General features: G+C 40.5%; 2 protein-coding genes and 1 long non-coding RNA gene across 4 annotated transcripts in view; all 3 read left to right on the forward strand.

Annotated features, from left to right (window-relative positions):
- LOC124128672 overlaps positions 1–14,873 on the forward strand; it is a 43,780-nt gene extending 28,907 nt beyond the window's left edge. For both annotated transcript variants that reach the window (XM_048391097.1, XM_048391098.1), the window contains one exon: positions 14,028–14,873. In XM_048391097.1, the coding sequence (XP_048247054.1) occupies positions 14,028–14,731 (704 nt within the window). In that variant the 3' untranslated portion in view covers positions 14,732–14,873. The remainder of the gene's footprint in view (positions 1–14,027) is intronic.
- Positions 5,267–6,650, forward strand: LOC124112640. Its single transcript, XR_006857640.2, has 3 exons — positions 5,267–5,360; positions 5,605–5,734; positions 6,591–6,650. It is a non-coding gene; the product is annotated as an uncharacterized LOC124112640 (long non-coding RNA).
- LOC124112669 overlaps positions 6,797–27,402 on the forward strand; it is a 206,278-nt gene continuing 185,672 nt past the window's right edge. The window contains exon 1 of the mRNA XM_048391096.1: positions 6,797–6,892. The gene's annotated coding sequence lies outside the window, so the exon portion shown is untranslated. The remainder of the gene's footprint in view (positions 6,893–27,402) is intronic.

Here is a 27,402-nt window from a genome sequence, read left to right on the forward strand (position 1 = left end):
AAGCGGCGTAAAACCATACTCACTCACTCTATTCTAGTAATTTGAATGGCTTGAAGGACATCATTCTTGTGATCATAACTCGGACTACTTCACTTGCTAAGAGTGCAACTTGATTCGACAAAACCTACACAAACAAGTCAATTGGTTCTAAGTTGGCATGTCTGCTATTGACCAGAAGGTGAGCTCCCTTCATTATATTTTGTTTTCTCAGGTTACTACGCTCCGATCTCTATACCACTCACGTGATGTGGCGTGTGTTTATTGCATTTTACCCAATCCTGTTACCTCAACATGTCTGGAGTGTTATCCAATAACAGTGAGTTATGGGAGGACAGCGCAACGACTTATTTGGACGGTAGCATTCCCCTCTAGCTCTTAAATGTCCGGATTAACGAATCTTTCACTTCATAGACATTTACGCATTGGCAGGAATCTACTGAAAGGTGGATTTTCAGGAATGACAGTGTGTGTACACCAACGAGTTTCACTCTGTGCCGATAAGCCACATACTGCATGTTTTATCAGCGAGTTATATAATATTAAGATAAAGATAATTATATCATGCAGAACATAAGCTTTCATGATTGCGGTCTCTTCTGCAACGAAACATGAAACACTTTTTCTCACTACCAACTTTTGGGGTAATTGCATTGGAACAATTCCCGTGGTCGTAGGTTCGAATCCCAGAATCGCTCCGATCATGATTCGTGGCTTGTCAGTACATAACCGTACTCGTTGGTTTCAATTTGTAGCATCTAAGATTTGCATCAATGCAGGCTTTCTTCCCATATTAAGCTGACACACCGTGATATAACTGAAATACAGTTCAAAACAGCAATACACCGAATCCACTCACTCTATTCTTTGAGACTATGGATAAGTCAATTGTATCAGCTGTGTATTAAGTTTCTGGATAGAAAATGCATGTCAGAAGAATCACTTGCTAAGGAAAATCTAATCTAACAATATCATTGAGACACAGTAATGTACTACGCAACAGAGCGACAACTTTGACCTACTACATTTCTTAGTTATCTTTCTCGCACAGGGTGGCTTTGTTTGTAACCGCGTGACATGCGTTTAGATTTTGAACTGTGAGCCTGGCCCCCGCCCACTTAGAACAGGTAGCGGATACTTTATTCTGTATGACATTGATGTGTTGAAGACCTGAAGTCCCTTTTGTTGTCTTCTGGGGTAAGACATTTGGCTTCCGCTAACAAGAAAAGTATAGCACACGAAGAGCTTTTTTAAGGTAGGCCTCGCTTGCGTAAATATATTTCATTAGTTTAACTGGTCATGTTATAGCCCGTGTTAACAAATAATCTCAGAGAGTCCTCTCTGTGTATGGCTGTTGCTCTATGCTATTGTACAGAACGTCGTCAAATATATGACGTCATCAAGTTGCGAGCGCATGTTCGAATCTTCAGCAACGACTTCATGATAGAAAAATGTCTTATCGTGAAATGAACTACGCTTCACTGTTCGTATCTCTTTGCAGTTTATCGCATAGCTATTTACATATTGATTTAACTCAATAATGTTCACCACGTGAAACAACCATCATACCTGGTCTTGTTTTCATTTTACAGATACCATCACGCACGCATTACATCTCAGGATGGATATTCCCCATAGTCTTATCCTGCAAAGGAATCATGTATATCTAAAGGAGAACCTTCAGGTCGACCCTGTGCTGGATGCCTTGTACCAGGGCTGTGTCTTCACACAGGGAGACTATGACAGGTGTAGACAAGCTGCACCAGAGAGACAATGTGAACTGTTCCTGGAGATTTTGAAGAAAAAAGGGGTTGAAGGCTACAGGACACTGTGTGCTGTCCTCGATTCCACACAACAATTTATCAAGGAGAAACTTGATGAAACCTCAACTGAAGAAGGTATTTCAACCTATCACATGCCTCTTGATTCATATCGAATATAATATTACTAATCAAAATCTACAAAAAATGTTGGTGTTTTAGTTCAGGTTGGTTCTAAGCACCATAGGCTGTGAAATTGCAACTCATCAGATGAAGTTAGAAGGATTTTTTTTACTTAATACACATGTAGTTTTCAATGTGCATCAGATATCAATAATGTACACTTATTAACAATGAATTATCCCATATTGATCTGTGGAGAAATATTAATGTTTCCGCCCAGATTTTGGCTTACTGAAGTCAGTGTAGCTACACTCCCATTCATGCGGACTAAGAAAGAAAAGACAAATCATATAATATGTTCCTGATCGATACATTGGGGTAGGTCTTGGACACACGGACAAGTAAATGTTTCTAGGCGTTTTACCAAAGATAAATATACCAAAGTGCATGTTATAGTCCTGAGGCTAATTATATTTCCTATCCTGGCACAACATATTCCAATGTCCTTCTTCACTTCGATCATACAACGCATAATCTAAAACGTGTTCATCCAGAGCCCTCGTTGCCATTGCTTATTCTGTAACGGGTTATTCATTACGTCCCTTCTCATCAGACAAGTGATACAGGGGTGCTTTCTGTTGGGAACTATATCCTTTGACTTTGGGTTTATTATACACTCTACCTGAATAAAACGTCACAGATATCTTTCAAGAAAGCTGTTACAATGACGTATGTGGACAACTATCATTTTGGAACTTTCATTTGTGCATTATTGTTTATGTGACAGTGACAAAAATATTACCCACGATTGATTGTCCAAACTGTCGAAAGTGGATGTCAATGTTACCACAACTGTCTCACACCAGCGTTACTCCTCGTCTTGGATCGCCATCTGTCGCGCCGAATGGCTTCACTATAAGGGTCCTCGTCGTCGCATACCTGGGATGCATCCACCTGGCGATTGTCGCTAGTGATTGGAGCTCTACTGGGGATCAGTGCTTTGTCTGTGACTGGCGATCAACTGGCGATTGTCCTGAGCTTTGTATCTATTCAATGATTTTCATCTATCATTGAGTACAACGTCTTGCCATCAGACATCTTGCAAATAAATTACCCTGACAATTCTGCTCCTTCCCATATGGATGGCGCCTTCACATTTAATGGCAACAATGAGTGCATCAGTGTCTGGTATTTCATCGTCACCAGAACAGTCCCCAAATGCGCCTCTCTTCGTCCTGGGATTGGTGTGGACCTTTCTACCCTTGTACAAGTGTCTACTTGGGAACCGGCGCCCAGAGAAATACTATGAAGTCCACACCTTTCTGTGGGTGATCCAACGTTAAGAAAAGCAACCCCATCCTTGAAATGAGCTCTACTGCGAATGGCTATCAGAAAACCGTTTCCGTTTTCATCTTACTAACACGCAGAACTATACGTTATTTTAACCACTCATCACAGTTTTCCTCCACATTAGGGATGGGCAATTCCATCGGCGGCTACTCCACTTGGTAGATATTGACTGCTACAACTTCCAGGGCCATCCTGGTTTGTGACAGCAGTGCCTTCAGTTACACTTTCTCCAAGTACAGTCTTGTGATAATGCCTTAGCCATGGGGACGTGATCACACGAAAACTATCACGACTTCTATGTGCTTGGTGTCTCCGTCCCTGACACCTAACCATGTATTCACATATTCCAGATGTGCCAGTGAGCACTCCACAGACGTTAGCTGAAAATTTAGATAGTGGAGAAACTTTAAGCGGGTGTGACAATAACATTCTCGCCTCAGGCCAATTGACTCACAAGTTTCGCCCCAGCCATGATCAACTGGGAATAGCCAGCACTATTGGTGACAGCAACTGTGGTAACACTCCTTGACTTATTTGGCAGAACATTTCTACACGTTGCTGACCGGCGTGCCACTAGAGGCCTTGTTTCACCACATCTCGGGCGTTACACATGTCGTCGCAGACGCGATGTCAAGGCGACACCAGTCCACGCCAACATAATGACAAGTTCATCTGAATTTCTTTTAGGTGATTGGTTAACAGCTGAACACGCCCAACACTGATGTGGGCGCTACAAGATACGACAACCAGCTTCCAATGTTCGACTCTCCAATCTCAGATTCATTCTTCTGGGATCACGATCCACTGGCCATGTTCTGGAACACAATGCACACCTTCATATGATCGACACCACCACTACTACTTAGAGTACTGCTGAAGTTGAATAAAACTAGTGCCAACCACTTTCCATTGTGCCTTATTGGCTCAGGGGACTACGATTCAAGAACTAGAAAGATCACAGGAATCCCGGGAACCACCCTGGGAAGGCAACTCCGCAATGCATGCATGTAGCAGACTCATTGATCCCCATACCGTTGAACATCCACAACCATCAACCCATTCCTTGCCGTTTTCTAGGTCCAGAAGAGTCATGCTTGTATTTGGGAAGTCAATGCCTTGAATGTAACTTAACTTAAATTTGACAATGACCAGATGCCTCATATGGACCTAATGTGGGATTTTGTGGTCAAACAACATTGTTTTCCAGATATTCTTTGTGTCACATAGTGTCACAATAACTATTCAGAGGGATTGTTGGTCTCTGATGCTACGGGACTCACGTATTATAAGCCGCGCTGCGAGACACTGAAGCATCAATTTACATGTTCGAGTTAAGGATGTGGCAGGGAATATGGATTAGTGAGGATTACTCTTGCTGAGCATATTCTTATACATACATATTCCAGAGCTGGTCAGCAATAAGGCAAGCTGCTGTAGCGGATCCCAAGTGTTGCAATATGTTGTGAAGGGATAGAACATATGCTACATGAATTTGGTTATTCATGCTATTAGAATCCTTACATTGTCACAAAACGTCTCTGTCCCAGGCCTAAATACCACGACACATGCTGACGAGAAGGCAGTTGAGTATCAAGGACGGGTAACTCTGCTTGGTAACCAACGGCAACGTGTGTTCCCATATAGAGGTGAAGTGAGGTGAAATTGGGTTTAACGTCGCGTCCAAGATTATTGCACTTATACAGCGACGTGCATGCATGTGTATGCTTGTACTAGTCCGGACTGATGCCGATTTATAGTGCTAGCTCACTGAGATACTATGCCGCAGTTTAACATGAATACCCCACTCAGTTCCCATGTAGAAGTGGCCTGCTTGGGCTTCTATTTTATATGATCAAATGGAAATACATTGTGCCAGGATAAGTATTCTTATAACATGAATAGCAAACGTCGACAAGCAAGGAATTATTCCAAACAATATCAACTTTAAATTTTATTCCTTTTCAAAGATATATGACAACAGTCTTATAAATCTTGCCACACCCTGTCTACTGGCGCAATATTATATTTTCAGGTAGTTCAGATCTCGTCTATGTCAACAAGAAAAAGGTGGAAGCTCACCACAAAAAACAACTTGCTGAAAAAGATGGGAAAATAGCTGACATGCACTCTGTACGTTGTGGAGAGACAGCACAAGCTCGTCTATTTATTATGTTAAGAGCTCCCTTGTTTTGAGAAGAGACACATATTTAGATGCATATGCTTTTAACAATGGTAGTGATTATTAAAAGTACATTTACACCAACGTTGAAGTTTAGATCAAAAAGGAGTGTAACATGTAAAAAATGACATAAACTGCTACATGTATATGCAGTCGATATTTACTTCTTAAACGGTCGTTCGCGTTTGTTTTAAGGCAATGGAAAGACTTGAGGATCAAGTTAAACAAAAAGACACAGACTATGCTGAACTGGAAGAACAACTTGTAAAAGAAAGAGGGGATCTCACAACACAGATAGAAAAGAAGAATGAGGAAGTTGAAGCTGGTAATCTGACATTAATAATATATAGTTCAATATCGCTTCTATCCACAATTTTGATTTTGCTTATGTTGCCAGTAACAAATGTTATATTTGGTATAACACTTTCTTAGTGAAGTACAGATTCTCGCACTTGTTCAAGCTATGATTTTTTCGTTTGGTTTGTTGGCTAACGCCGCACTCAGTAATATTCCAGCTATATGACAGCGGTCTGTAAATAATCGAGTCTGGACCAGACAATCCAGTGATTGATATCATGAGCATCGATCCGCACAATTGGGATCGATGACATGCATCAACCAAGTCAGCGAGCCTGACCACCCGATCCCGTTAGTCACCTTTTACGACAACCATAGTCACCTTTTATGGCAAGCATGGGTTGCTGAAGACCTATTCTACACCAGAATCTTCACGGGTCCCGAAAGCTATGAACACACAATGTCATTTAGAAAGTTGTCATATGTAACAAATGTTATATTTGGGATAACACATTCTTAGAAAAGTACAGATTCCCGTACTTTTTTAGGTTGAGTCCCATCCGGGATTCGAACCCACACTGCCACTGCCGGATAGGACTCAACTTAAAAAAGTACGAGAATCGGTACTTAACTAAGAAAGAGTTATCCCAAATAAAACATTTGATCACTTGCTAAATGGCATCGTGTGTTCATATTTTGCAAGTGTTCACGGTGGTAATTGAACATCCTGGTTTCCAATGGCCTGTCTGTGATAAACAACTACATTGTATCATTTCTGGAAATATACTTATTCCCTATTTTCAATGGACCGTGCTATGCTATGTCCGGAATGTTGACGCATAAAACTGTTATCTAAGGCTATCCATGTATTTTTCTCGTTTCAGTGAAAACAAAATTGTCAAAGGCAAATGATGAGTTGTTGCAGATTCGAGCAAAATATGAAACAGTCGAGAAGGTGAGATTGGTTCAACTTAAATGTTGAAGGTGTTATTTTGCACAGCTTCTAAAATAAATGGAAATAAATTAACACGTAATATCTTCATAACAAGATACATGTCTGTGATGCAGTGATAACTGTCGTTTCAGAGACTACAAGAGGAAGAGGAGGCATATGATGCTGTATTGGGGGTTCCCAGGTCACAGTCCCCAGACGGGGTACATGTAAGAGAGGAAGTCCATCAAGCAGGTGCATTAAACAAAGTGACACTCCATCTTATATATGTAACTAATGAACAAAAATACAATAACACGGTAAGTAAGAGCCTGATTATGTATGTCTGATGAATCAGTTCCTTTAAGCTTTAAACTGATCGTGTCACTTGTTTTTCCTCAGATTCGACTGAGCGGATGTGTCAGTTTTCAACTAAGTGCTGTTGTGATGGGAGTCAGCTTTGCCTTCTTCCATGCCTTCATTCTGCCTGCAAGCCATCCATTGACCACCAAGTCACCCAAGCCAAGCAGAATTGCATACAGTGTCCCTCCTGTGGCCGTGAGTTCAACATGGAACAGACAGCAGTGGATCATGTCGGACGCAATGAAGCTGCCTATAATGCTTACGTTGATGGAGAGAAGAAATGTAACTACATCGAAGGAGATCATGATGCAAAAGCTGTGATGTACTGTCACGAATGTGATGACCTGCTCTGTTCCGACTGTCATAAACTGCATAAAACACTAAAACGCAATCGAACCCACAGAGTGAGTGAGATCAACCAGGCGGAGAATATCCCTATGAAGCAGTGGCTGAAAGAACCTAACTGCAGAGACCACCCTGACAATAAGCTGCAGCTCTATGACCACACATGTAAGCAGGCAATCTGCCTTGTGTGTGATCGAGGGGCCCACAAGGATCACAAGAATGAAGACATGAATCATGCCTATGTGGAAGCAAAGGGTCAGCTAGAGGAGCAGGTGCAGAAGCAACGACTTAAACTGAAAGATGTCACAGTCAGAATGAAAACTGTCAACAGTCACCAAAACGAACTAGGAAATAAACAAAGAAAGCTGGTACAAGATGCCACTACAGTCTTCAAAAGTGTTGCTGTACGGTTCCTTCAACGGCAGAGACAACTCATGAAGGACATACATGCGAGTCTTCAGGCCCCAAATGAAATGGTTAAAGAGAAGCTGGACACTTTACATGACGTCCATACTGCAATAGTATCAACGATAGACTACACCCAGAGAACACTTGAATCCACAAGACAGGAGGAGCTCATTACCCTCACCGGTGTACTGCAGAAGAAATCTGATGAAAATCTGAAGAGGAAGCTTCCAGAAGATAACACACAAGACACGAGAGTCCTTCTTTCCTTTCAAGGACAGAAAGCCCTTGTTGAACTAATCGACACATTTGGTGGTCTTGCCTCCAGTCTCGACTTGGATCATATTCCAGATAAACAGCCTACTTTACAGGGTAAGAATGCTTCTTCAAAATTAAAGTGATTTAGCTGTTAAAAGCAGATTTCACTGTACATGTCAAAAATACTGAAAATATTTACCAGATTCCTTATATGAATGCTTTGCTTTGTGCTTACAATATCCTTTTATCACGATGTACTCTACAATTCTAAGAGGTTTCAAAGAAATGATTTTTCTTATACGTATCCTGTTCTTGGTATCTTGTAGTCTCTGACACAAGCTGTGTTTCAACACACTGAAAAGTGAGTTGCAAACAGAATCCTGTATCATGAACGACATTCCTCGATCCTGTAGAAGAGCATTTTCTTTGTTCCGATATGGAGTCGCCCCTATCCGTGTTGCAACTGGTCGATATTGTAACCCACCAGCAAAGGGAACATGTTTTCACTGTTGAAATGTAGTAGGAAATGAGTTACACATGTTAATAAGCTGTCCTTTATATAACGACTTTAGGGATGACAGTATACTACGTTTATAACAAGCACGCTTATTACACTAAAATTAGTGGTCCCCTCGATTTCGTTATAACCGTAGTTTACTGTATCTGTTTACAAAAATTTCAAACCATGGAATTGTTTTCATTACAGAGCAGAGATGTTGTGTTTTATTTTGTCATGCCCTACATTGTATTAACTTAGTGCCAAAACCGGAACACTGATAGTGGACTTTAGGAACAATATCCTATATCATAGCTAAGTGTTTTGTGTATATTTTAAGTTATCTTACCTCGCATGCCTTAATACGATTATTAATTGATTTAAAAGTATCTTGCTTTTCCATGTACAGTGGCCCAGTTTTATATTTGACTTGTATTATATCTGAGGTGAGACGAGAAAATCTTAGTTGTCTGCCTCTCTGTCTGTCTGTTTGCCCGTCCGTATGTACGATGGGTAAGAGGAAAACTGTTACTAATAACAAGGTATTCAATCTTTGTTTGTAATTGTCTCTTCAGATCTCCATAAACTGAATATACAGCTGGCATTAAAAGAAGAAACCAGCGCGGTAATGTATTGCTTTCGCAACAGAATGTTGTTTTTATAAACATGTTTTCTAAGAAAGGGTTTCAATGGCTCTTTACATTGAGTACATACTTGGCTCAAATTGTGAGTAAAACATATGTTAATCAACACAGTTGGAATCAAGTTGCACATCGTTCCTAACACCCACATAGCAAAATGTTACATTCAGTCGATAAATAAATAATGTATGTGGTATGATATGATACATAGCTGTTCTGTGAGCCAAAGGTTATGTTCTGATCTCTATGGTGTCAGCGATGTTGTTTCAGGTACATGAAGGGCGGTGGCATCGGCTTGGGGAGATGATCCGTCGCATCACAGGTACAATGGAACACCTGGATGTAGGTCAGGAAAAGCAGATTTAATACCAAATGAACTACACTAACCTTCAAACTTTAAAATAGAATATCAATGTATTCAGTGTATCAGTTTAAGACTCACTGTCTGTTTATATAAAAGAGTAAATGATAAGACTGTAGTTAGATTTATTATTGAAATCCAATACATTTATCTACCAACAGGCTCTGCTACAGGTGGAGATGGATCACAGGGACTTCAACATGAACAGCTGACACCACAGGATCTCCGACCTGAACAGCTGACACCACAGGAAGCTTATGAAGTTGTCACACGTGTACGTTAAATGACAAACAACCCCCACCCCCTCAAAATGTAAACTGCGAAGTATAGAAGAAAAGGAAATCATTCTAAATTGTCTAGCCATTTATACATAGAATTTACATAATGTGTCAAGCTTATTAATAATATGTTTTCAGTTTATACTCGGAGCATCCATCCTTTCTGAGTCGCCTACACATGGTTTATACTTGAGAGGTATGTACAACACGATATGGGATTTAGTTATTTAGTAAAAAAATATATCTCGAATGTCAGAGTTACTGTCACTTGAGTTGTAAGATGTTCAATAGATTTCCAGGTAAAGGATACATGACCCATAGCAGTTATGTATAGCAAACAGTTCCACCTGTTTAGTGAGCGATACTGTACGCCACATACCACATCATCAAACGTCCTTGCTACTTTAAAAGATAACATGTAATGATAGGCGAGGCCTCGGAAATGCATGACCTCTTTCGTTTGGATAATATTCATTATACATGTTACACTTTAAAATCGTTGCTTCATGTCAGAAAATACATAGTTATTAGGAAGTTTTATCTAGATCAGTTAATGTAGTTCACTGCACAATAAAAGGCAAAATGAGGTAACTAGCTTCACTTGTGTGCTTCCCATCTGATGTTTAGGCATGTGCTGCCCATGTCGACATTTGTTTGTGTACATTTGTACCCCTTAATCGTGCCATGATCCTCTGAACTTAGTATCATGGATTCATGGATTCAAATCCTAGATTCGACCAGATCATGGTTTTAGCTTCAAAGAACCTTATGCGTGTTTACTCTTTTCAACAACAGTGAAAGACTCACTCGCACTTTACTATGCTTTCATGTGAGAATAGTATTCAGAAACAAATGTGCCAAAATCATGTATTACAATGAAAACTATATTTTGCAGGGTACTCAAGTCCAATTCACATCATCAACAAGAACAGAAGTGTCATATTCATAACATGTAAGTGTTTGTTTATCGTAGTTAATGTTTATTAGGCAATTGGGTTAAGCAATAGTTTCTAGCATACAAAACCACTTAAAAAGTCAGTTGCTTACAATGTATTACCTGTATTACCATCGTGTGTCACCGGCGTTGATCGTAGTACGTGTTATCAATCACCGGTGTGCTGGATGCGACTTTATAATGACCAAACGTCCATGACGTAAATGGAACATGGAAATGTAAATGAAAAGATTAATACTAAAGGGATCAAAACAAGTCACGTGTTGGAAGCTTGTACATCCAGCAGTTGTAGTGAGGGATAAGGGATTAATCATGACTGAGAACACATGGAATGGGCTTCACACATTCGACCCTTGTTGGGAGTCAAACCCGACGTGAACATGGTAGCCATTTAAACCCAAGGCTACTCCACTACCACTCCAGCAGTTGTACTTTCCAGTTTTGCAATCGTATGGGTGTTCTCATACATGTATGTTTTCTGTGGGAGCATCTTCCAGAACGGTAGAAAGCTGTAGTGTAGTACGGCAGGAGGTGAGCTGTGTGAAACACAAGAAAACATTGATAGGTAGCACAAATCAATGGTGTATGATGAAAAGACAATGTGCTCGAAACTCACAAATATTGTTTATATCAGCTGAGCGAAAACTGCAATCAGGTTCACCCACATTTTGTGTCTAGTGTCCATGCAGGTTCCATGTGTGTGGCCATGGCTGGTGTTCCCAGCTGTGTTATTGCTGGAATACTTCTAAGCGGTGTAAAACCATATTCACTTACTCACTTAAAGAAATAGGCTCCAAGCATACAATTCAAATCGTTATGAGAATATTCAGTCTCGATTATCTACAGAAACATATCATATACGGCAGTAAAGGCAAGATAGTGATTAAAAAGTATGTGACCGAATCACTGAAAATTAGTTGATAACACCAGGTTTCCGCGAAAATGGACGTCCTTCTCTACCAGTGACACCCGGCAATTTTTACAAGAATTACATGTTTTTGTGTTTGTCCTAACGCCGAAAACTAACAATACTACTCCCATACGAATGCGGCCTGTAAACAATCGAGTCCTGACTTGACAATCCAGTGATCAGTATCATGAACAATGACCCACGCTGGCGGGGTACGACGCTACGCCGTCAACCAAGTCACCAAGCATGTGTGGGGATGTGTGAACACTCCCTATAGAGGTCATAGTAGGAAACAGCATCGCGCATCCTTTGACAATTAGCGTGTCATATTTGGTAAATTCCTCTGAACGTCTGTCATAGGATATCTGGATTAGATTAGATGTAATTGTCTTGACCAGGCCTGTGAGGGTTACTCCTTGATTAAAAAGATAAGATGTAAACGCACAAAATGTGAATAATCTGACATCCTCACTTCAGTCCCCAAACAACCGGGATATGTAGACGTCATAAGCTGGGCTGATCTATCATGACCTCGACATCATCGTGGAAATTAAGGATGTCAAAACAAAGGCTAAAAAAATCATATTATTGACAAGGCATTACTTCCCATTTGTGCAGCAATTTCGAGTAATGACGAAGTTAGCCAACCAGCCAACTTGAACTTTGCACTTCTTTGATTTTTTTATTGATTTTTATTGTTTTGAGGTGCTATCACATATGTGTGACAACACAATAAGCAGTGTCCTAGCCAATTTGCGTTTACTCCTTGTGGGTGTTTGTTTTAATTTTGTTTATTAGTTTTTAGTCTACCACTACATATGTAACACTTGTAAAAGTTCAGCTTTTTTATAGAAGCACCTCATATAGCGGTGAGGTAGGCCAGTTTGATCGTCACGTCAAAGATGAGGGTTCGATTCCCCACATGTGTACAATGAGCATGTGAATTCCATTTATGGAGTCCTTCGCCGTGATATTGCTGGAATATTGCTAGAAGTGGCGTATTTACAATATTCACTCATGTGAATCACACTAACTATGTATATAAATTCGCTCGTCACGCCGAAGACCCGGGTTCGATTCCCGACATGGGTACAATGTGTGAAACCCGTGTCTGGTGTCCCCCGTCGTGATGTTGTTGGAATATTGCTAAAAGCAGTGTAAAACCATACTTACTAACTCACTCACTCACTCAATGTACAAAAATAAATATACATGTAGTTTTGATGTTGATTTCTTTGGTGGTTGTTAATGTGAAACATGTGTAAGTGCCTTTTTCTCTAATAACATAGTAATCATCTATTTCTTAATAACACCTGTGTTTTTTGGCGGAAATGAGAATGACATTTCATTAAATAAAGGTACAGAATAATGTCCATGTTTACTGAGGAATTTTGACAAGAATTGTCATTTTGAAGTAAGACGAGTTCTATTGATGAACAACTTCTTTATTGCAATTAGTGCGACGTTTGGGTGTAGATCCTAACACCTTTATCAAGGTGAATGAAGAGTGCTAAACAACATAGGTATATATACTTATTAACATCAAAGTTAATACAGTATATAATTGATGGACACAGAGAGTTGATTAAGATAATTGGAAGCCAGTGGATAGGGAATAGGGAGTAGCCCGTATTTAAATTTTAAGCTGTTCCATATTTGTGAATCTCTGGGCCGGGTTTGATGACTTTTCCATCATCAGCAGGATGAGGTAGGTTTCAGATGAATGTAAGTCACCATTATCACATACCAGATGGAAGTAGTGTGAATTAGTCCGGGATTGTCCATCAACAATGGATACGTTATGCAATGTCATAATAATAATAATATAACTGTTTATACAAATTATTCACAAATACTTATTCCAGTCAATACACTTGACGTAAAAAACCTCCCAGCACAGCGAGTGCGCTTATCACTGTGTTCAGTGACTGAAGCGGACGTAGAAGTTACCATTGTGTCTGTTGAACACTCAACTATAAAGATATCACGAAACAACACTTTTGTCTGTCTCAGTCTTTACTATTATGTAAAATGAGAGTCTAGAATCCCTACAATGATAGTTTAATCTAATCGTGAAATAACCTTGAAACATTTACTTAATGAGGCAGTGGGAGTATCTAAGTATCTAAAATAACATGTATTTGTTTATCAATGCGTGAAAAATTGTACAACAAACAATTTGAGCACCCATCCAAATTATATCACAGCATTATTATTTAAATTAAGAGTACAGTTATCATTAAATTCGTAGGCAGATGAAAATGGCAACCGATCAATTATAGCACTGCTTTTGGAACATTGAAACAAAACTCATCAACAAAATGATTCATTGTAGTAAGTGCAATTGCTAAACTACAAATAAAAAAATATATTTCCAGGTCCTAAACTCCAACTGGACGCTGCTCGAGCCAACACAGACTGCTGCCATGTAACTACAGACGGTGAGCTGGTCAACTCGCGACCCGCCATACGACACAAGGACAGTGGCAGGCTACAGGAATATAGGGGCACGTGTACCTCCACCCCCATCCTACTTGATCCACCCCCCTCTAGTGTCACCCCTGCCTCCATCACACCACCATACTGGGAAACCCGCTCCAGGGTGGGTGTGATGAGTGCAATGTATGGGTTGCGTGGGATGCCTGTCCTGGAGATGGGTGTAGTGGAGGAGAGCCAGGTGGACAGTGATATGTATGTTTATCCACAGCGCCGCTCCTGGTGTGTCAGTGTAAGGAACTGCACCAGACACTCGGGGAGTATCTGTACCGGGGTGTGGCAGGAAGGGGAGGAGGGGAAGTGTTACAGAAACACAATGTCTGCCACACCCGGCACACAGGCCACCCTCCACTATGGAGTTGTGCTGGATGTTGGGAGGGGTAGACTCGCCTTTATCGACCTGGTCAGGCAGGTTGTTTTAGCAAAGGCTAATGTAGAGTTTCGTGAGGCTCTTCTCCCTGTGTTTGGTGTTGGTTTGCCATTTGCCTTCACAGTAAACATGAAGTTGATCTGCGGGGAGCAGATCGTCATGACTGACACAAAAAGATCACTCATTAATGAAGCCCTGGCCTTAGGCATGAACTGAACATGGCACTGTGTAAACTTGTAAATGTGACATATCTACTCAAACTGTCAAATACAACACAACACTAGTGAAGAGGAGGACGTAGAAGTAGCCTGTTCATGTGTTGTTTGTTGTGTACAACCATGTAACAAGGTTAGCTAAGTGTGTTGTTTTCCTACATGACTGGTTTCTGTTTTGTATTAGAAACATTTTACATCCACACATGAGTATTGTTATGATTATTAATATATAATACCTGATCAGTTTATGAACATTTCACACATTTCTAGGAAATGTCACAACAAGCAACTGAGTAAAGCGATTTTCAATCATGAATATGTGGTCATATTTCGCTTCCATTCTGTAAAATAACAATTTAAAATACCCACATGAATAGTGTTGATTTGAAATTGACAGATCTAAATATATTCCACTTTTGATGTAAGTGATGAAAATGATTGAAGCGGACATACAATATGTCAGCTTACATGGCGTTCTTGGGTAGCTAAGTTCACTGAATTGTCTGTTTCTTTTTGACAATGTGTCCTGCTGTGAGTATCCCCATAGAAGTGTTTTATAGTATGTTCATTTGATCTGTACGGTGGCCCATAAGGGCTGTTTTTCAAAGAGTCTGTTTTTCAATATTTTCATATTTCACTTACTTTTATGGTAACCATTTGCAAATTAACACAATTTGTCATACAAATATGATAAATTATGTATAAAAACAACAGAAAACATGGAAAATGTACTTTCAAGTAGCTATAGAATTGCTGAAATGTGAAGCGAAAATGTCAAAAACTAAAATGGAAAAGTCAAGAACAAAACCGAAAAGGTCAAAAACTAAAATAAAAATGTCAAAAACAAAAACGAAAATGAAAATACAGAAAACTATTTCCACCGCGGTAACAGAATTGGTTTTAACAACTTGGCTCTCGATACACATTGATATGAGTTCTTAAAAATGTAGGGTTTCTAAGAATTGCCCAAGTGCAGCACTTGGTCTACATCCAACAATGAGGTTTGCAGAAATGCACAATACAAAATGTCACTCTTAGAATACAGCGCCATTTTAATCTTACTTGACCCTGTCTCTGCCATTTCATCCTGTATCGCTATGAAATAATTTGATATGCAGTAACTACATTCTAAACCTGTTGTCACGAACTTAAATGTGGCGATCCTCTAGTAATTGACCAGGTTTAACGAGGCGGATAAACTATGTCGACAATGCCACCATCCCTCAAGTCGACTGGTAGAGTGTTCTGTATGTTGATAAATGTACGTATTTATTTACCGTTATTATTTCATCATGTCATGATATTCCAGTGATGTAAATAAAATGTATATAGATGCGTAAATGTATTTATTACCTACGAGGGCAAACATATCGAGGTTCAAATGTGCCCTAGGGTTTTATCACGTAACGAGACAAGAGTGTATTGTTTTCGTCATTCGGACGGCATTGTTGACGTCATTCGGGCGGCATTTTTGACGTCATTCAAATCTTATTGTGACGTGAGTGAGTGAGATGGGTTTAACGCCGCTTTTAACAGTATTCCAGTTATATCGCCGCGTGTCAGCTTAAAATGGGAGGAAAGCCCGAAGTGATGCAGGTCTCAGACGTTTACCACTTCGGTGAAACCCACGAACACGGGTATGGTGCTGACAAACCTATCAACATAATCGGAGCGAACCGGGATTCGAACCCACAATCATCGGTTTCTGGCGTGACCAAGGGATGCTACTCTGCACAACGAATCGCGGCGCCTTCGACGACGTTATAGCTGAAGATTGTTGACATCAGTCGACAAGTTGTGGTTCTGCTGCTGTTGCGACATCCTGCGATGTAGTCCCGTCTCTGTATGTGGACATCCTCTTCGGTAATAAATAGAACATTTCATTAATGTTCAGGTCATACTACGTTTACGACACTCGGCGCCTTCGACGACGTTATCGCTGAAGATTGTTGACATCAGTCGACAAGTTGTGGTTCTGCTGCTGTTGCGACATCCTGCGATGTAGTCCCGTCTCTGTATGTGGACATGGTATGACATGAACTCATATACTATCCTCTATCTATGACACATGCTTCTGATGCTATTGGTTATGTCTTTCCAAATATTGCACAATACAGCACAGCATATTTGCATGTGTTGATGTGTCGAACACTGGATAGGTCGAACTATTTCTCTGGTCAGTAAGGGTTCGAGACAATGGGGTTCAAATGTTGTGATTATACCAGGTGTTCACGAACGGATGAGCGTATCCCGCAACACCGATGGCACCCGTCACAAATACATGCAAGTGCAAGTCAACTGTTCACCTGAAAAACATGGGAACATATTGGTATGAGTTAAACAAGAGTGCTCTGAGAGCACAAAATCCCCCGCGTGAATTTTTTTAACGAGTCAAATGAAGCTCCGTAAAACAGGCTCACAATAAGGCAAATGAAGCTCCGTAAAACAGGGGCAGTAACTCTGTCAAAATTAGTCAAAACGAAACGGGACTGCGATATGCGTATCATCAACATGTCGACATTGTGTGTGTAGAGTGTCAGGGATACTCTCTGAAAACTGTAGGAGGAGTTGATTTCACAAGCTTAGTACCCTCTCTCATAATAAGGCAAATGAAGCTCCGTAAAACAGGGGCAGTAACTCTGTCAAAATTAGTCGAAACGAAACGGGACTGCGATATGCGTATCATCAACATGTCGACATCTTGTGTGTAGAGTGTCAGGGATATCTCTGCAAACTGTAGGAGGTGTTGATTTCACAACCTTAGAACCCTCTGTGGGACGGACAGACGGACGGACGGACGGACTGCGCCACGACATAATCCCCTTCGGCCATTTCTGGCCCGGCGGGGGATAAAAAGGGAATTCCATTGGAGATATTATTATGTTGATTGTCATACTTGGAAATATCCTTCACATGTCTACCTTGAATTGAATCACTCTCCAGCACTAAAGTACTAACATAATGTCATAAAAAGGATTTGTATTGTTTAAATACCATACCGGGAGAAAAGAAAAACACGTGTACCATTGACCACTTTTAATCAGACTCTCAAATAATCAAATATCCAGATTAAGTTAGTACCCGATACGAATTCCATCTGCTTATCTGCATGATGATGTTCCTGAATCCTAACTTCAAGCACATTGGGATTGCAAGCATGTTAAAGAGTTTTGGGCAGTAGAATAAAATATTCTGTTTTACTTGAGTACAAATCTGACGTTCTTCTAAATCCCATCCATATTGGTATGCAAACTATAATGTATTGTATCAATTAATAAGAAAAACACATCTGAAATCTTTATGGAGAGTATAATCAATATATACTCTGAAAAAAACGTAAAAGTGATTTTAGAGGTATAGATATATTTTTTATATATCATATTAGTAATCAATATATGGTAATCGATTGTTCTTAATTGGCACACATCATTGTCATTGACACATGTTCCAAATGGCACACATGGAACAGTAGATTTCAAGGTGAAGGTCATCTCAGCTCAATATCCTGTATGACCACCATTAGGGTCCCAAACTGACAGGCCCCATGGAAGCAATCAGATCCCGAGTTGTGGCCTGGGGATTGCAGTGCTCTTCCTGCAGTGCTTGTGCCAACTGTCGGAGGTTCTGTGGATGTTGCTGACGTGCTCGCATTCGTTTACACAGTGCATCGAATAAATGTTCGATTGGCTCTTCGATCTGGTGACCTGCAGCTGGAAGGCCATGGCAGGACCTGGATGTTGTGAATCTTCAAAAGGCTGTTGTCAGTCTTGCCGTGTGAGGTCGGGCGTCTTCTTGTTTGAAAATGACGTTCGCTTGTTGCATAATGGACGGAACGTGTAGCCGAAGAATCTCATCCCTTGAGCTTGCACTTAGTCTGTTCTACCAGTGTAGGAGATGCCTGCTCGCATCATCACACTACTACCACCAAATCTGTCAACTTCCTGTATGCAGTTTCGGGCATAACGTTCCCCGCAATGCCAAAAATCATGACGTCTGCCAACCGCGCGGCGAAGCATAAAACCAAACCAAACGTGACTCCATCGCAGTTGTGGTCATACTTTGTGACATCATTGACATCACAACCGACGATTCAAGTCCGTCAAAATGACCCCTCGAACTATTCGTCTAGAGTGAATACCTTCAGCGTGAAAACGGTTCCTCGCAGTCTGGGCTGATATCGAACGCAATCCAGGTATCGACGTAGTTGTAGGGGTGGCTGTGGTGGTTCTTTAACGTAAGTGACGTAGCCGTATACATTTGTTTTGTGCTCTAGTAGTGATACGTGGTCGACCGGATCTGGGAAGGTCACGTGTTGTCCCGTGTATCCGATAACGGTTCCACTGTGTCGTAATGGTGCTTGGTGCTACGTGGAAAAGCCTCGCTTCGGCCGAAGATGATTCACCTGTATGCAGTCGGCCGACGGCGCTGCAGTCGGCTTCCGTTAGTCGAAGCATGTTTTCTTGCTCACTTGCTGAAAGATTGTGATGGCATGCTAATGAAAACCCAACGTTTTGATAGCCAAATAATTGATGTTGCACATGCATGTCATGCTGGTCTGTTTCGGCGCCAGGCTCTCACGCGGAGACGACTACGCATTGTCTGAGTAGAACGTTGGCGTCAATGGTGTTCTACGGGTCATTTCTGAGTGTGGGGTGTGACTTTTATGCAAGCTCCATGCATTTCTCTAGCCAAGAATGGGTATAAAACATGTGCCTTAACGGGATTCCAAATGCATTGTTTAGCATCGTGCTGACAACAACCACTCAGAAAAGCAATTATTCAACATTTCGGAATGCCACGTCTGTCCGAAAATGAGCATCTGCGAGCCATTGGAATGCTTGAAGCAAGATTGAGTCAACGTGATGTTGCAAGACAATTTAACGTCCTCAGAAACACCATTTGGTGTTTATGGCAACGTTGGCAACAGACGAATGCAGTCAGAGACCTTCCTCGGAGTGGAAGGCCACGCGAAACCAATAATCGACAAGACAACTGGGTTCGAACATCACACCTACGAAATCGATTCCAGCCAGCAACAGTGACTGCAAGAAGCATCCCTGGCCTTCGACGAATAACTTCACAAACCGTACGTCGCCGCCTCAGATGTGCAGGGATTTTCGCCAGAAGACCCGCCAGACGTCCTATTTTGACAGGAAACCACCGCCAAGATTACAGCAAGACAGGAACCGTTTGATAGTGGTAGAGGGAAATCTCAATGGACAGCGCTACCGGGAGATCATCGGTCCTGTTGTTCTACCGTTTTGAGCCGTCATGGCCCAGGCATTATCTTTCAACATGACAACGCCCGGCCTCTATTGCTCGACTTGTTCAGGATTCTCTTCAACAAAACAACGTGAATGTCATCCCCTGGCCGGCTCGCTCCCCTGATCTCTCACCAATTAAGCACATGTGGGATGAGATGGATCGGCGCCTTCGACGTCAACCACGTGTTCCACAGACACTCCAGGAACTTCGAAACATGCTCCATCAGATATGGACAGACAGGACTTTGTGCGACGCCTGGTCCATTCCATGAGACGAAGAGGTGTTGCTTGCATCGCAACCAGAGGTGGACACACACGCTATTGATTTGTAAATTGACATTTTGGCATGTTCATGGTTTTTTTTTAATGAAATCACGCATTTTCTTAAGTCAGTTTAGCAAACTAAACCATTTGAACACTTACAGGAGTCTTTTATCTGTTGCAAACCGAAATTGTTTCAGAGTTGGTAAAAACATAACTTTGCATTAAATCTTATTCCATGTCACAGGAACTTTTGTTGTTTAGTATATATTTTATTGCTACTTTTCCTTCTCCACCCTATGGGAACCTGTTTCAGCAGATATTCGTCATTGTTTATGCTCTGGCGTCGATGTTTTGTCTATGAAAGGAAAATACTTTTGCACTCATACAGTTCGTCACCTCACATATCACATTTCACGAACCGCGCTACCTCGGTTAGGTAAACGACACGTTGTTGTCGTTCGTCAGTTGTCGTTACTTTGGGGTCAAATAAATAATGTATTTTTCTCTGCATTGATTATTGTTAAAACATCGTGGATACGCTTACGGCCTGCGTCACAACTGACATGTGAGTGAGTGAGTGAGTATGGTTTTACGCCGCTTTTAGCAATATTCCAGCAATATCATGGCAGGGAACACCAGAAATGGGCTTCACACATTGTACCCATGTCGGGAATCGAACCAGGGTCTTCTGCGTGACGAGCTAACGCTTTAACCACTAGGCTACCCTACCGCCCCCACAACTGACATGTAGTATAAAAGCCTTTGTGTGTCGGTAGGACAAAAGGTCCCCTCCACCATACATGTATTGAGAACAGGCCATGCGCATGTGAGATAACCACGGTAAAACGAAGCAGGAACAATAAGAATGATTTGGGAAATTCCTGTTTCATTTCCCGAGACGCCATGCTCAAAGTCAAAGCGGTATCTATCTTACTTACTTACATTATTATTAATTTTCTAAATGCCTATCAAGGACTGTAAACAAAGCAATTAAATTGGCTAATGATGACTGGTACCGCGACAATCCATTGTGCCTACTGCACGTTGTTTTAGACTGCAACAATGTTTACACCAATGTCAAAAGTGATGAAATTGCATAACCTCTTAGACATTACCTCTAACTATATATGACACAAGTTCTTCATATTATTTTGCATGCTTACATTTCATCTTTAGTGTGATACATGTCATTGGAAAAAACGGATAGTGTTTCCAATGACCATATGACATATGATCATCCCCTTCCGATTTCTTAAACTTATAGGAAGTTTGTAGCCACTCATGCCGTCAACTAATACAATGACATCAGACATGTGGTTTGTGTCACCCTTCAAACAGATATTTTTAATTCTCTAAAATGAAATCGTTTTCAATCAAGAACATTTTCAGAAATATTTACTCTGAATAAAGCGAATAAAAGAATATGAGTAAAGGTAAACAATGATAGTGCAGCTACGTTTCAATGCATAAACATTAAACACACACTTTTGTTGATCAAAGTCAAACGTGTAAGAGTGAGCCAGTAGTGCCTTACGGTTGTTTTAGCAATATCATGTCGGAATGCGTAAAAGAAGCGAGAAAACCCTTTCCATAATCATTAGAAATATCTGCATAGAGCAGAGTCGATTTAGGAGATAAATATTTCGTTTTGTAAGATTTGCGTGATGTTATGCTGATTGGATGTACGGCAATTTCATTTGAACACGATATTTAGGAGGTACTAATTTACTGAGCGCGTGACACAACAAAACTGTCGTTAGCAATACGTCTCCTCGTGCTCACCTTCGAAAAGATGCATGGCGTTGGGTGCCGCGAAACCGATCAATGGTTTCGAGGTACTCCAATAATGATGGTTCATTTTACGAAAGGGGTGGTCACATGTTGAAGCCAATTTCTCAGAAAATAAACAAACAACAGGAAATATCACAAATTCAATACTGTATCACAGTTCCTCATCTTACTTGTAATTTGTAGTTATGCGTATCTATAGAATACAAATAATCAAAATTAGAAAAGACATACATATTGTTTGGCCCCTACAAAAGATAGTGTCAACTCGCCTAAAACAGGTGGTGACAAGAGAGGTCATACATGTGCGAGATTTTAGACATGCAGCTTTAGCAGCTTTGGGATGGAAAAAAATTGTTTGCTGGTACAGTGGAATTACATATGTAAAAGAGACCATTGGAATTAGCAGACGAATTAACCTGGAAGTTATTCACGGGAGCAGTGGACAGTGGCAGGATATTTGTATCTTGGGCAGGTACCAACACAGCAAAAAAAATGCAGTTTCCGGTATCCGGATACCTGCCGGATACCACCGGACACTTACCCAAAACGCGTCCGGGTATCCGGTGGCAGATACCTTGCCGGATACCAGATCCGTGGTATCCGGCATGGACACCTCACCTGAAAGTATGCCACCTGGAATCCGGGTATCCGGCACCGGATACCTCACCGGATACCTCAATCTGGGTGTCCAAGGATCCGCACCGGATACCAAGAATCCGGCACCGGATACCTCATTCTGAGTTTCCAAAAACATGTCACAATTTGGGGGTGCATTTTGTTCAATTAAGTGTGAAACACCTAAATATATATTGGAAACTAACCATGAAAATTGAACATTGCTGAAGGTATCCGGCAGGTATCCGGCAGGTATCCGGATGCAATTTTTCGAGATGTCTTATTTCTGGTAAATAATGTTAGCCTGGGCATATCAGATAGCTGTAGTAATATTCTGTGTCATTTTAGTTGTAAATATCCCCTTAAAGTTGAGATCTATGGGCATGTACTTTTGGAGAAGACAATTTTTTCCAATTTCATCTATAATTCTTTTTAGATGTTAAGCTGTTTAATGAACAAACATCAGTTCTAATACATGTATGATGATATCCTTAAATTTCATGTTCAGACTTCCAGATTATTCAGAGTGAAAGTATAAACTCTTCGACTGTGTGCTCACTTGGGCCTTTGGTCCTAGTGAGATGATAATATGAATATTTGTAAAGGTACAAATACTTGTTATGAGCATACCAGCTTCATTTAAGTTTGAAACACAATATGCCTCACTCTGAGGGTGACATGTACCAGATTTCATCACACTACAGAGAGCTGTTCCTCAGTTACTGTGAACATTTTTACTGAAAGACATTGAAAGCTAAATTGACCTTCAATATCAGTTGCGACTATTTCAAAAACAATTGTAAAGTGCTTCATTCAGTGTAATATTGACAAACATATGACAATGATATACAACTATGTGTATAAGAGTTATTTAGACTTCTGCGGGAAAAGGCACATTAGAGAACAAGAGTCATCAGAAAGATGACATATCCCCCCGGCAGCTGTCTGTAAAGTAACCACTAGTGCATTTCTGTATGTAATGAGTCAACAGTTGAATGTTCTTTAAGAAGCATACATTGTTTACCCACAAAAGATCCACCATGGTCACATCCATATGAATGCCAAGTTTCGATCAAATACATTGAATGTTTTTCTAATTCTGCCCCAGAAATGAACCTCATCCCCAATTGAGTCTATGTCCAACTTGATTCCATTAAAAAAAAATATAAAAAAAAAATTAGAAAAATCCCAAAATTTGAAAGGCACCACTTCAGTATGTGCATGATAGCTTTGCCAAGTTTCGATCAAATACACTGAATGGTTTTCGAATTCTGCCCCGGAAACGAACCCCATCCCCAATTGAGTCTATGTCCAACTTCATTCCATAAAAATTTTAAAAAATAAAAATTAGAAAAATCCCAAAATATCAAAAGGCACCACTTCAGTATGTGCCTGATAAGAGTTGCCAAGTTTCGATCAAATACACTGAATGGTTTTCGAATTCTGCCCCGGAAACGAACCCCATCCCCAATTGAGTCTATGTCCAACTTCATTCCATAAAAAAAATTAAAAAATAAAAATTAGAAAAATCCCAAAATATCAAAAGGCACCACTTCAGTATGTGCCTGATAAGAGTTGCCAAGTTTCGATCAAATACACTGAATGGTTTGGGAATCCTGCCCCGGAAAAGGAAATGATTACGGACGGACAGACGGACAGACAGGCTGATCACTATATCCCCCGTATTATATGCCGGGGGATAAAAAGTAAGTGTATGACCTGTTGCCAACTTCTATCCCTGCCCTAAGGAAGAGTTTGGCCATTAACAATTTTTTTGTCTGGCTGTGACATTGACCTTTGACATAGCAGATCAATGTGTTATTCCAAAGATGTCCAAGCAATGCATGGTTTTATACGATAACTGTGGCTATCAAACTGAGGCAAAATATTGGAAAATCCCCATTTACACAGCTGGCTAAAGAAACAAAAAACAAACAAATTATCAATTTCTTTTATTTATATGCATATATCACACATTGAACAGTGTTCATATAATGGTTCCTGATGCAGTATGCACTTTCCTCCTATTCTTCAATACTCATAACAGAGCGGGATAACTGTTCGCTTGAAAGCATCAGCAGACCATGCTCACCAGTTCAGAGTTACTTGCCCTCAAACATCCTTTTCCTTCTATATTGCCATGGAAAAACAGGAACCAGGATGAGGGGAGGCCAGATGGGCTCTATCCCTGTTGCATTGTGTTAGTAGAATTGTGAACATTCTATTTGGTGTTTGGGTCCACATTTATAAACAAGTAGTCGCAAACATCATTCCTTTCAAGTGATTACCACATGGCCAAAGACAATAATTTCTTCAACGTCCTTGAAGGATCCCACTCCGACTTGGCATTGGTTGGTCTTCTCACATTTGCCTGACCACCCTTTGTGAGTGTGTCCCAGTGTCAATTGGCATATAACTTCTCGGTAGGCTCCCATTGAAATAACAGGACTCTCCTCATCGCTGTCTGCCAATCACTTCGGATATCTGGAAGGGTCCTTCCAGACTGTCAACCTGTCATCCGGGTATCTCAAGCTGGACTTCAGTTTCTGCAAAATTATGTATAAAGATTGTAGCAAAAGAAAAGAATTGTTGCAACATGTACTTACAGATAAAAGGCAGCAAATTCACTTAATTTATCATCTTTGAGTTTTGTTATATACCAAACATTTGAGATATATATTGTTCCATGCTGATGAGTTGAAACAATCATTAACTGACATCTCTTAAAAATGTTCCTAGCAACCTATGCTTGCCATACAAGCCAAAGTAATAGATGAGGTAGCAAGTGGGCTCATTGAAAGCTCGTAATCGTACCCAATAACATGGGATGTTGTCCATAACAGTCATCATCGGTGCGTCTGGATCGAGCTCATAACATTAATCTCTGGTTTGTCTAGTTGAGATTTGAGATTTGATTAATTTATAATCCTTGTCATTTAGCCGAACTATTGCTGGATGTGGTGTTAAATGAGTGAATTGGGTTTAACGCCTCTTTGAACAGTATTCCAGTTATATCACGGCATGTAAGCTTGATGTGGGAAGAAAGCCCGAAGTGATGCAGGTCTTACATGTTTACCACTTTGATGAAACCCACAAGCAAGTGTATGATGCTACCCTTGATTCAAACCCACGACCATCGGTTTCTGTCAAGCCCAAGAGATGCAACTATGCACAGCAAGTTGTAGTGCCTTTGATAATTAGGCCATCCATGCCAACAGGTGATAAAGAACAAGCAAACTGAAGAAATATTTGCAGAATAGCTACATGAACATGATGAACCAAACAGAATAATTTCAAATATTTACCACTCACTGCTACTCTTCTCTTGTTCCTCATTGCTTCCCTTTTTCCATTGATGCTGTGCAGATGACTGACTCATTCATTCATCCAGACATTCTGCAAACATAAGTAGCATTCACATTAGAGAAATGTCCAAACTGTACATGCTGTACATTAAATTTAATTGAAAAGGCCCCAGTTGAGTTTCCAACTTAGAACTGTCCTTATTAAAATATTTCATCCCAAACATTCAGAGATAAAACATAACCCCATATTTAACAACTGTCAAACAATTATTTGACAACAAAGCCAGGGTCATTCAACATACACTTTACATAAGGAATCACTTGTTGCAAAAAAGATCCTCGCCAAGGTCAGAGTCATTCCATGAAATATTGAATGATTAAGTTATGAAGCTTATACAAAACAAGGACATAACAGTGTAATTATAACAATATCCTAAGCGTAAAAAAAATAAAGTCTTTGGTGGCCATTATTGTAAATTATAATCTGTATTAGCATCCCACGAAAGTTAAGAGTTAATAATCGTTCCTAGATCTTGGTACTTTTCTTCATTATCTATAAAAAAGCGGATCTAATTTGGATCATCTTGTTTTGACCACAAATCCATTACGCCTCTTATGCTAACAAACAGTTGACCATAATACTAAAAAAAGGACCCTTGGCGTTTACGGTAAAGTATGTAGAGCAGGAAAATATCTACATCAATCCGTTCCATAAGATCTCTGCACAGAAATCATAAGGCCTCGAAGCCCTGCTACGTACCTGGCAATGCCAATCGCCTTTCCAAATACTGTTGACTTCCGCGTTGTGGATGGCTGAGAGGAACTTCGGCCGGCATTTCCGTGGTGGAGGTGAATGAGAACAATGTATCGATACACGAGGTAAGCTTATCGTAATCAAGAATCACAGTGTATATCGATACACGAGGTTTGTTTACATCCATGTTCTAAAATGGCGCCCTGGACCGTAGGGGAATATGGGTAAAATGGCTTGTTCCGGGTTAACACTAAGCTGGGCCCCGTCTCTAATATCACATTATTGTTTGGCGCAAGTTTACGACGCGCATAGGGAGCCGGGAACCAGGTTAACACGACATAAGCTGGTTCCCGGCTCTCTATGCGCGTCGTCAACTTGCGCCAAGTTATATTAGAGACGAGGCCCAGCTTATACACTAAACACGATCGGTCATTTCGTCAAAACTGGCCAAATATTGAGATTGCAGCTGAGGTCATGCTGGCAGCTGAAGTGACACATTAAGGTAAGGAATATGTGAATATTACAATGATCACGTATTAAAGTAATTTACCACATGTAAGCCTGTCACATGTTACACATTAACTTTTATAGCCAACATGTAAGTAAATGTATAATTATATTTTTATATGACAAGTAGCCTGTCTATCATATGTTAGTATTTGCTTATGTATATAATGTA

Source organism: Haliotis rufescens, unplaced genomic scaffold, assembly GCF_023055435.1.
Source record: "Haliotis rufescens isolate VD_foot unplaced genomic scaffold, xgHalRufe1.0.p SCAF_9, whole genome shotgun sequence".
Taxonomy (NCBI): Eukaryota; Metazoa; Mollusca; class Gastropoda; order Lepetellida; family Haliotidae; genus Haliotis; species Haliotis rufescens.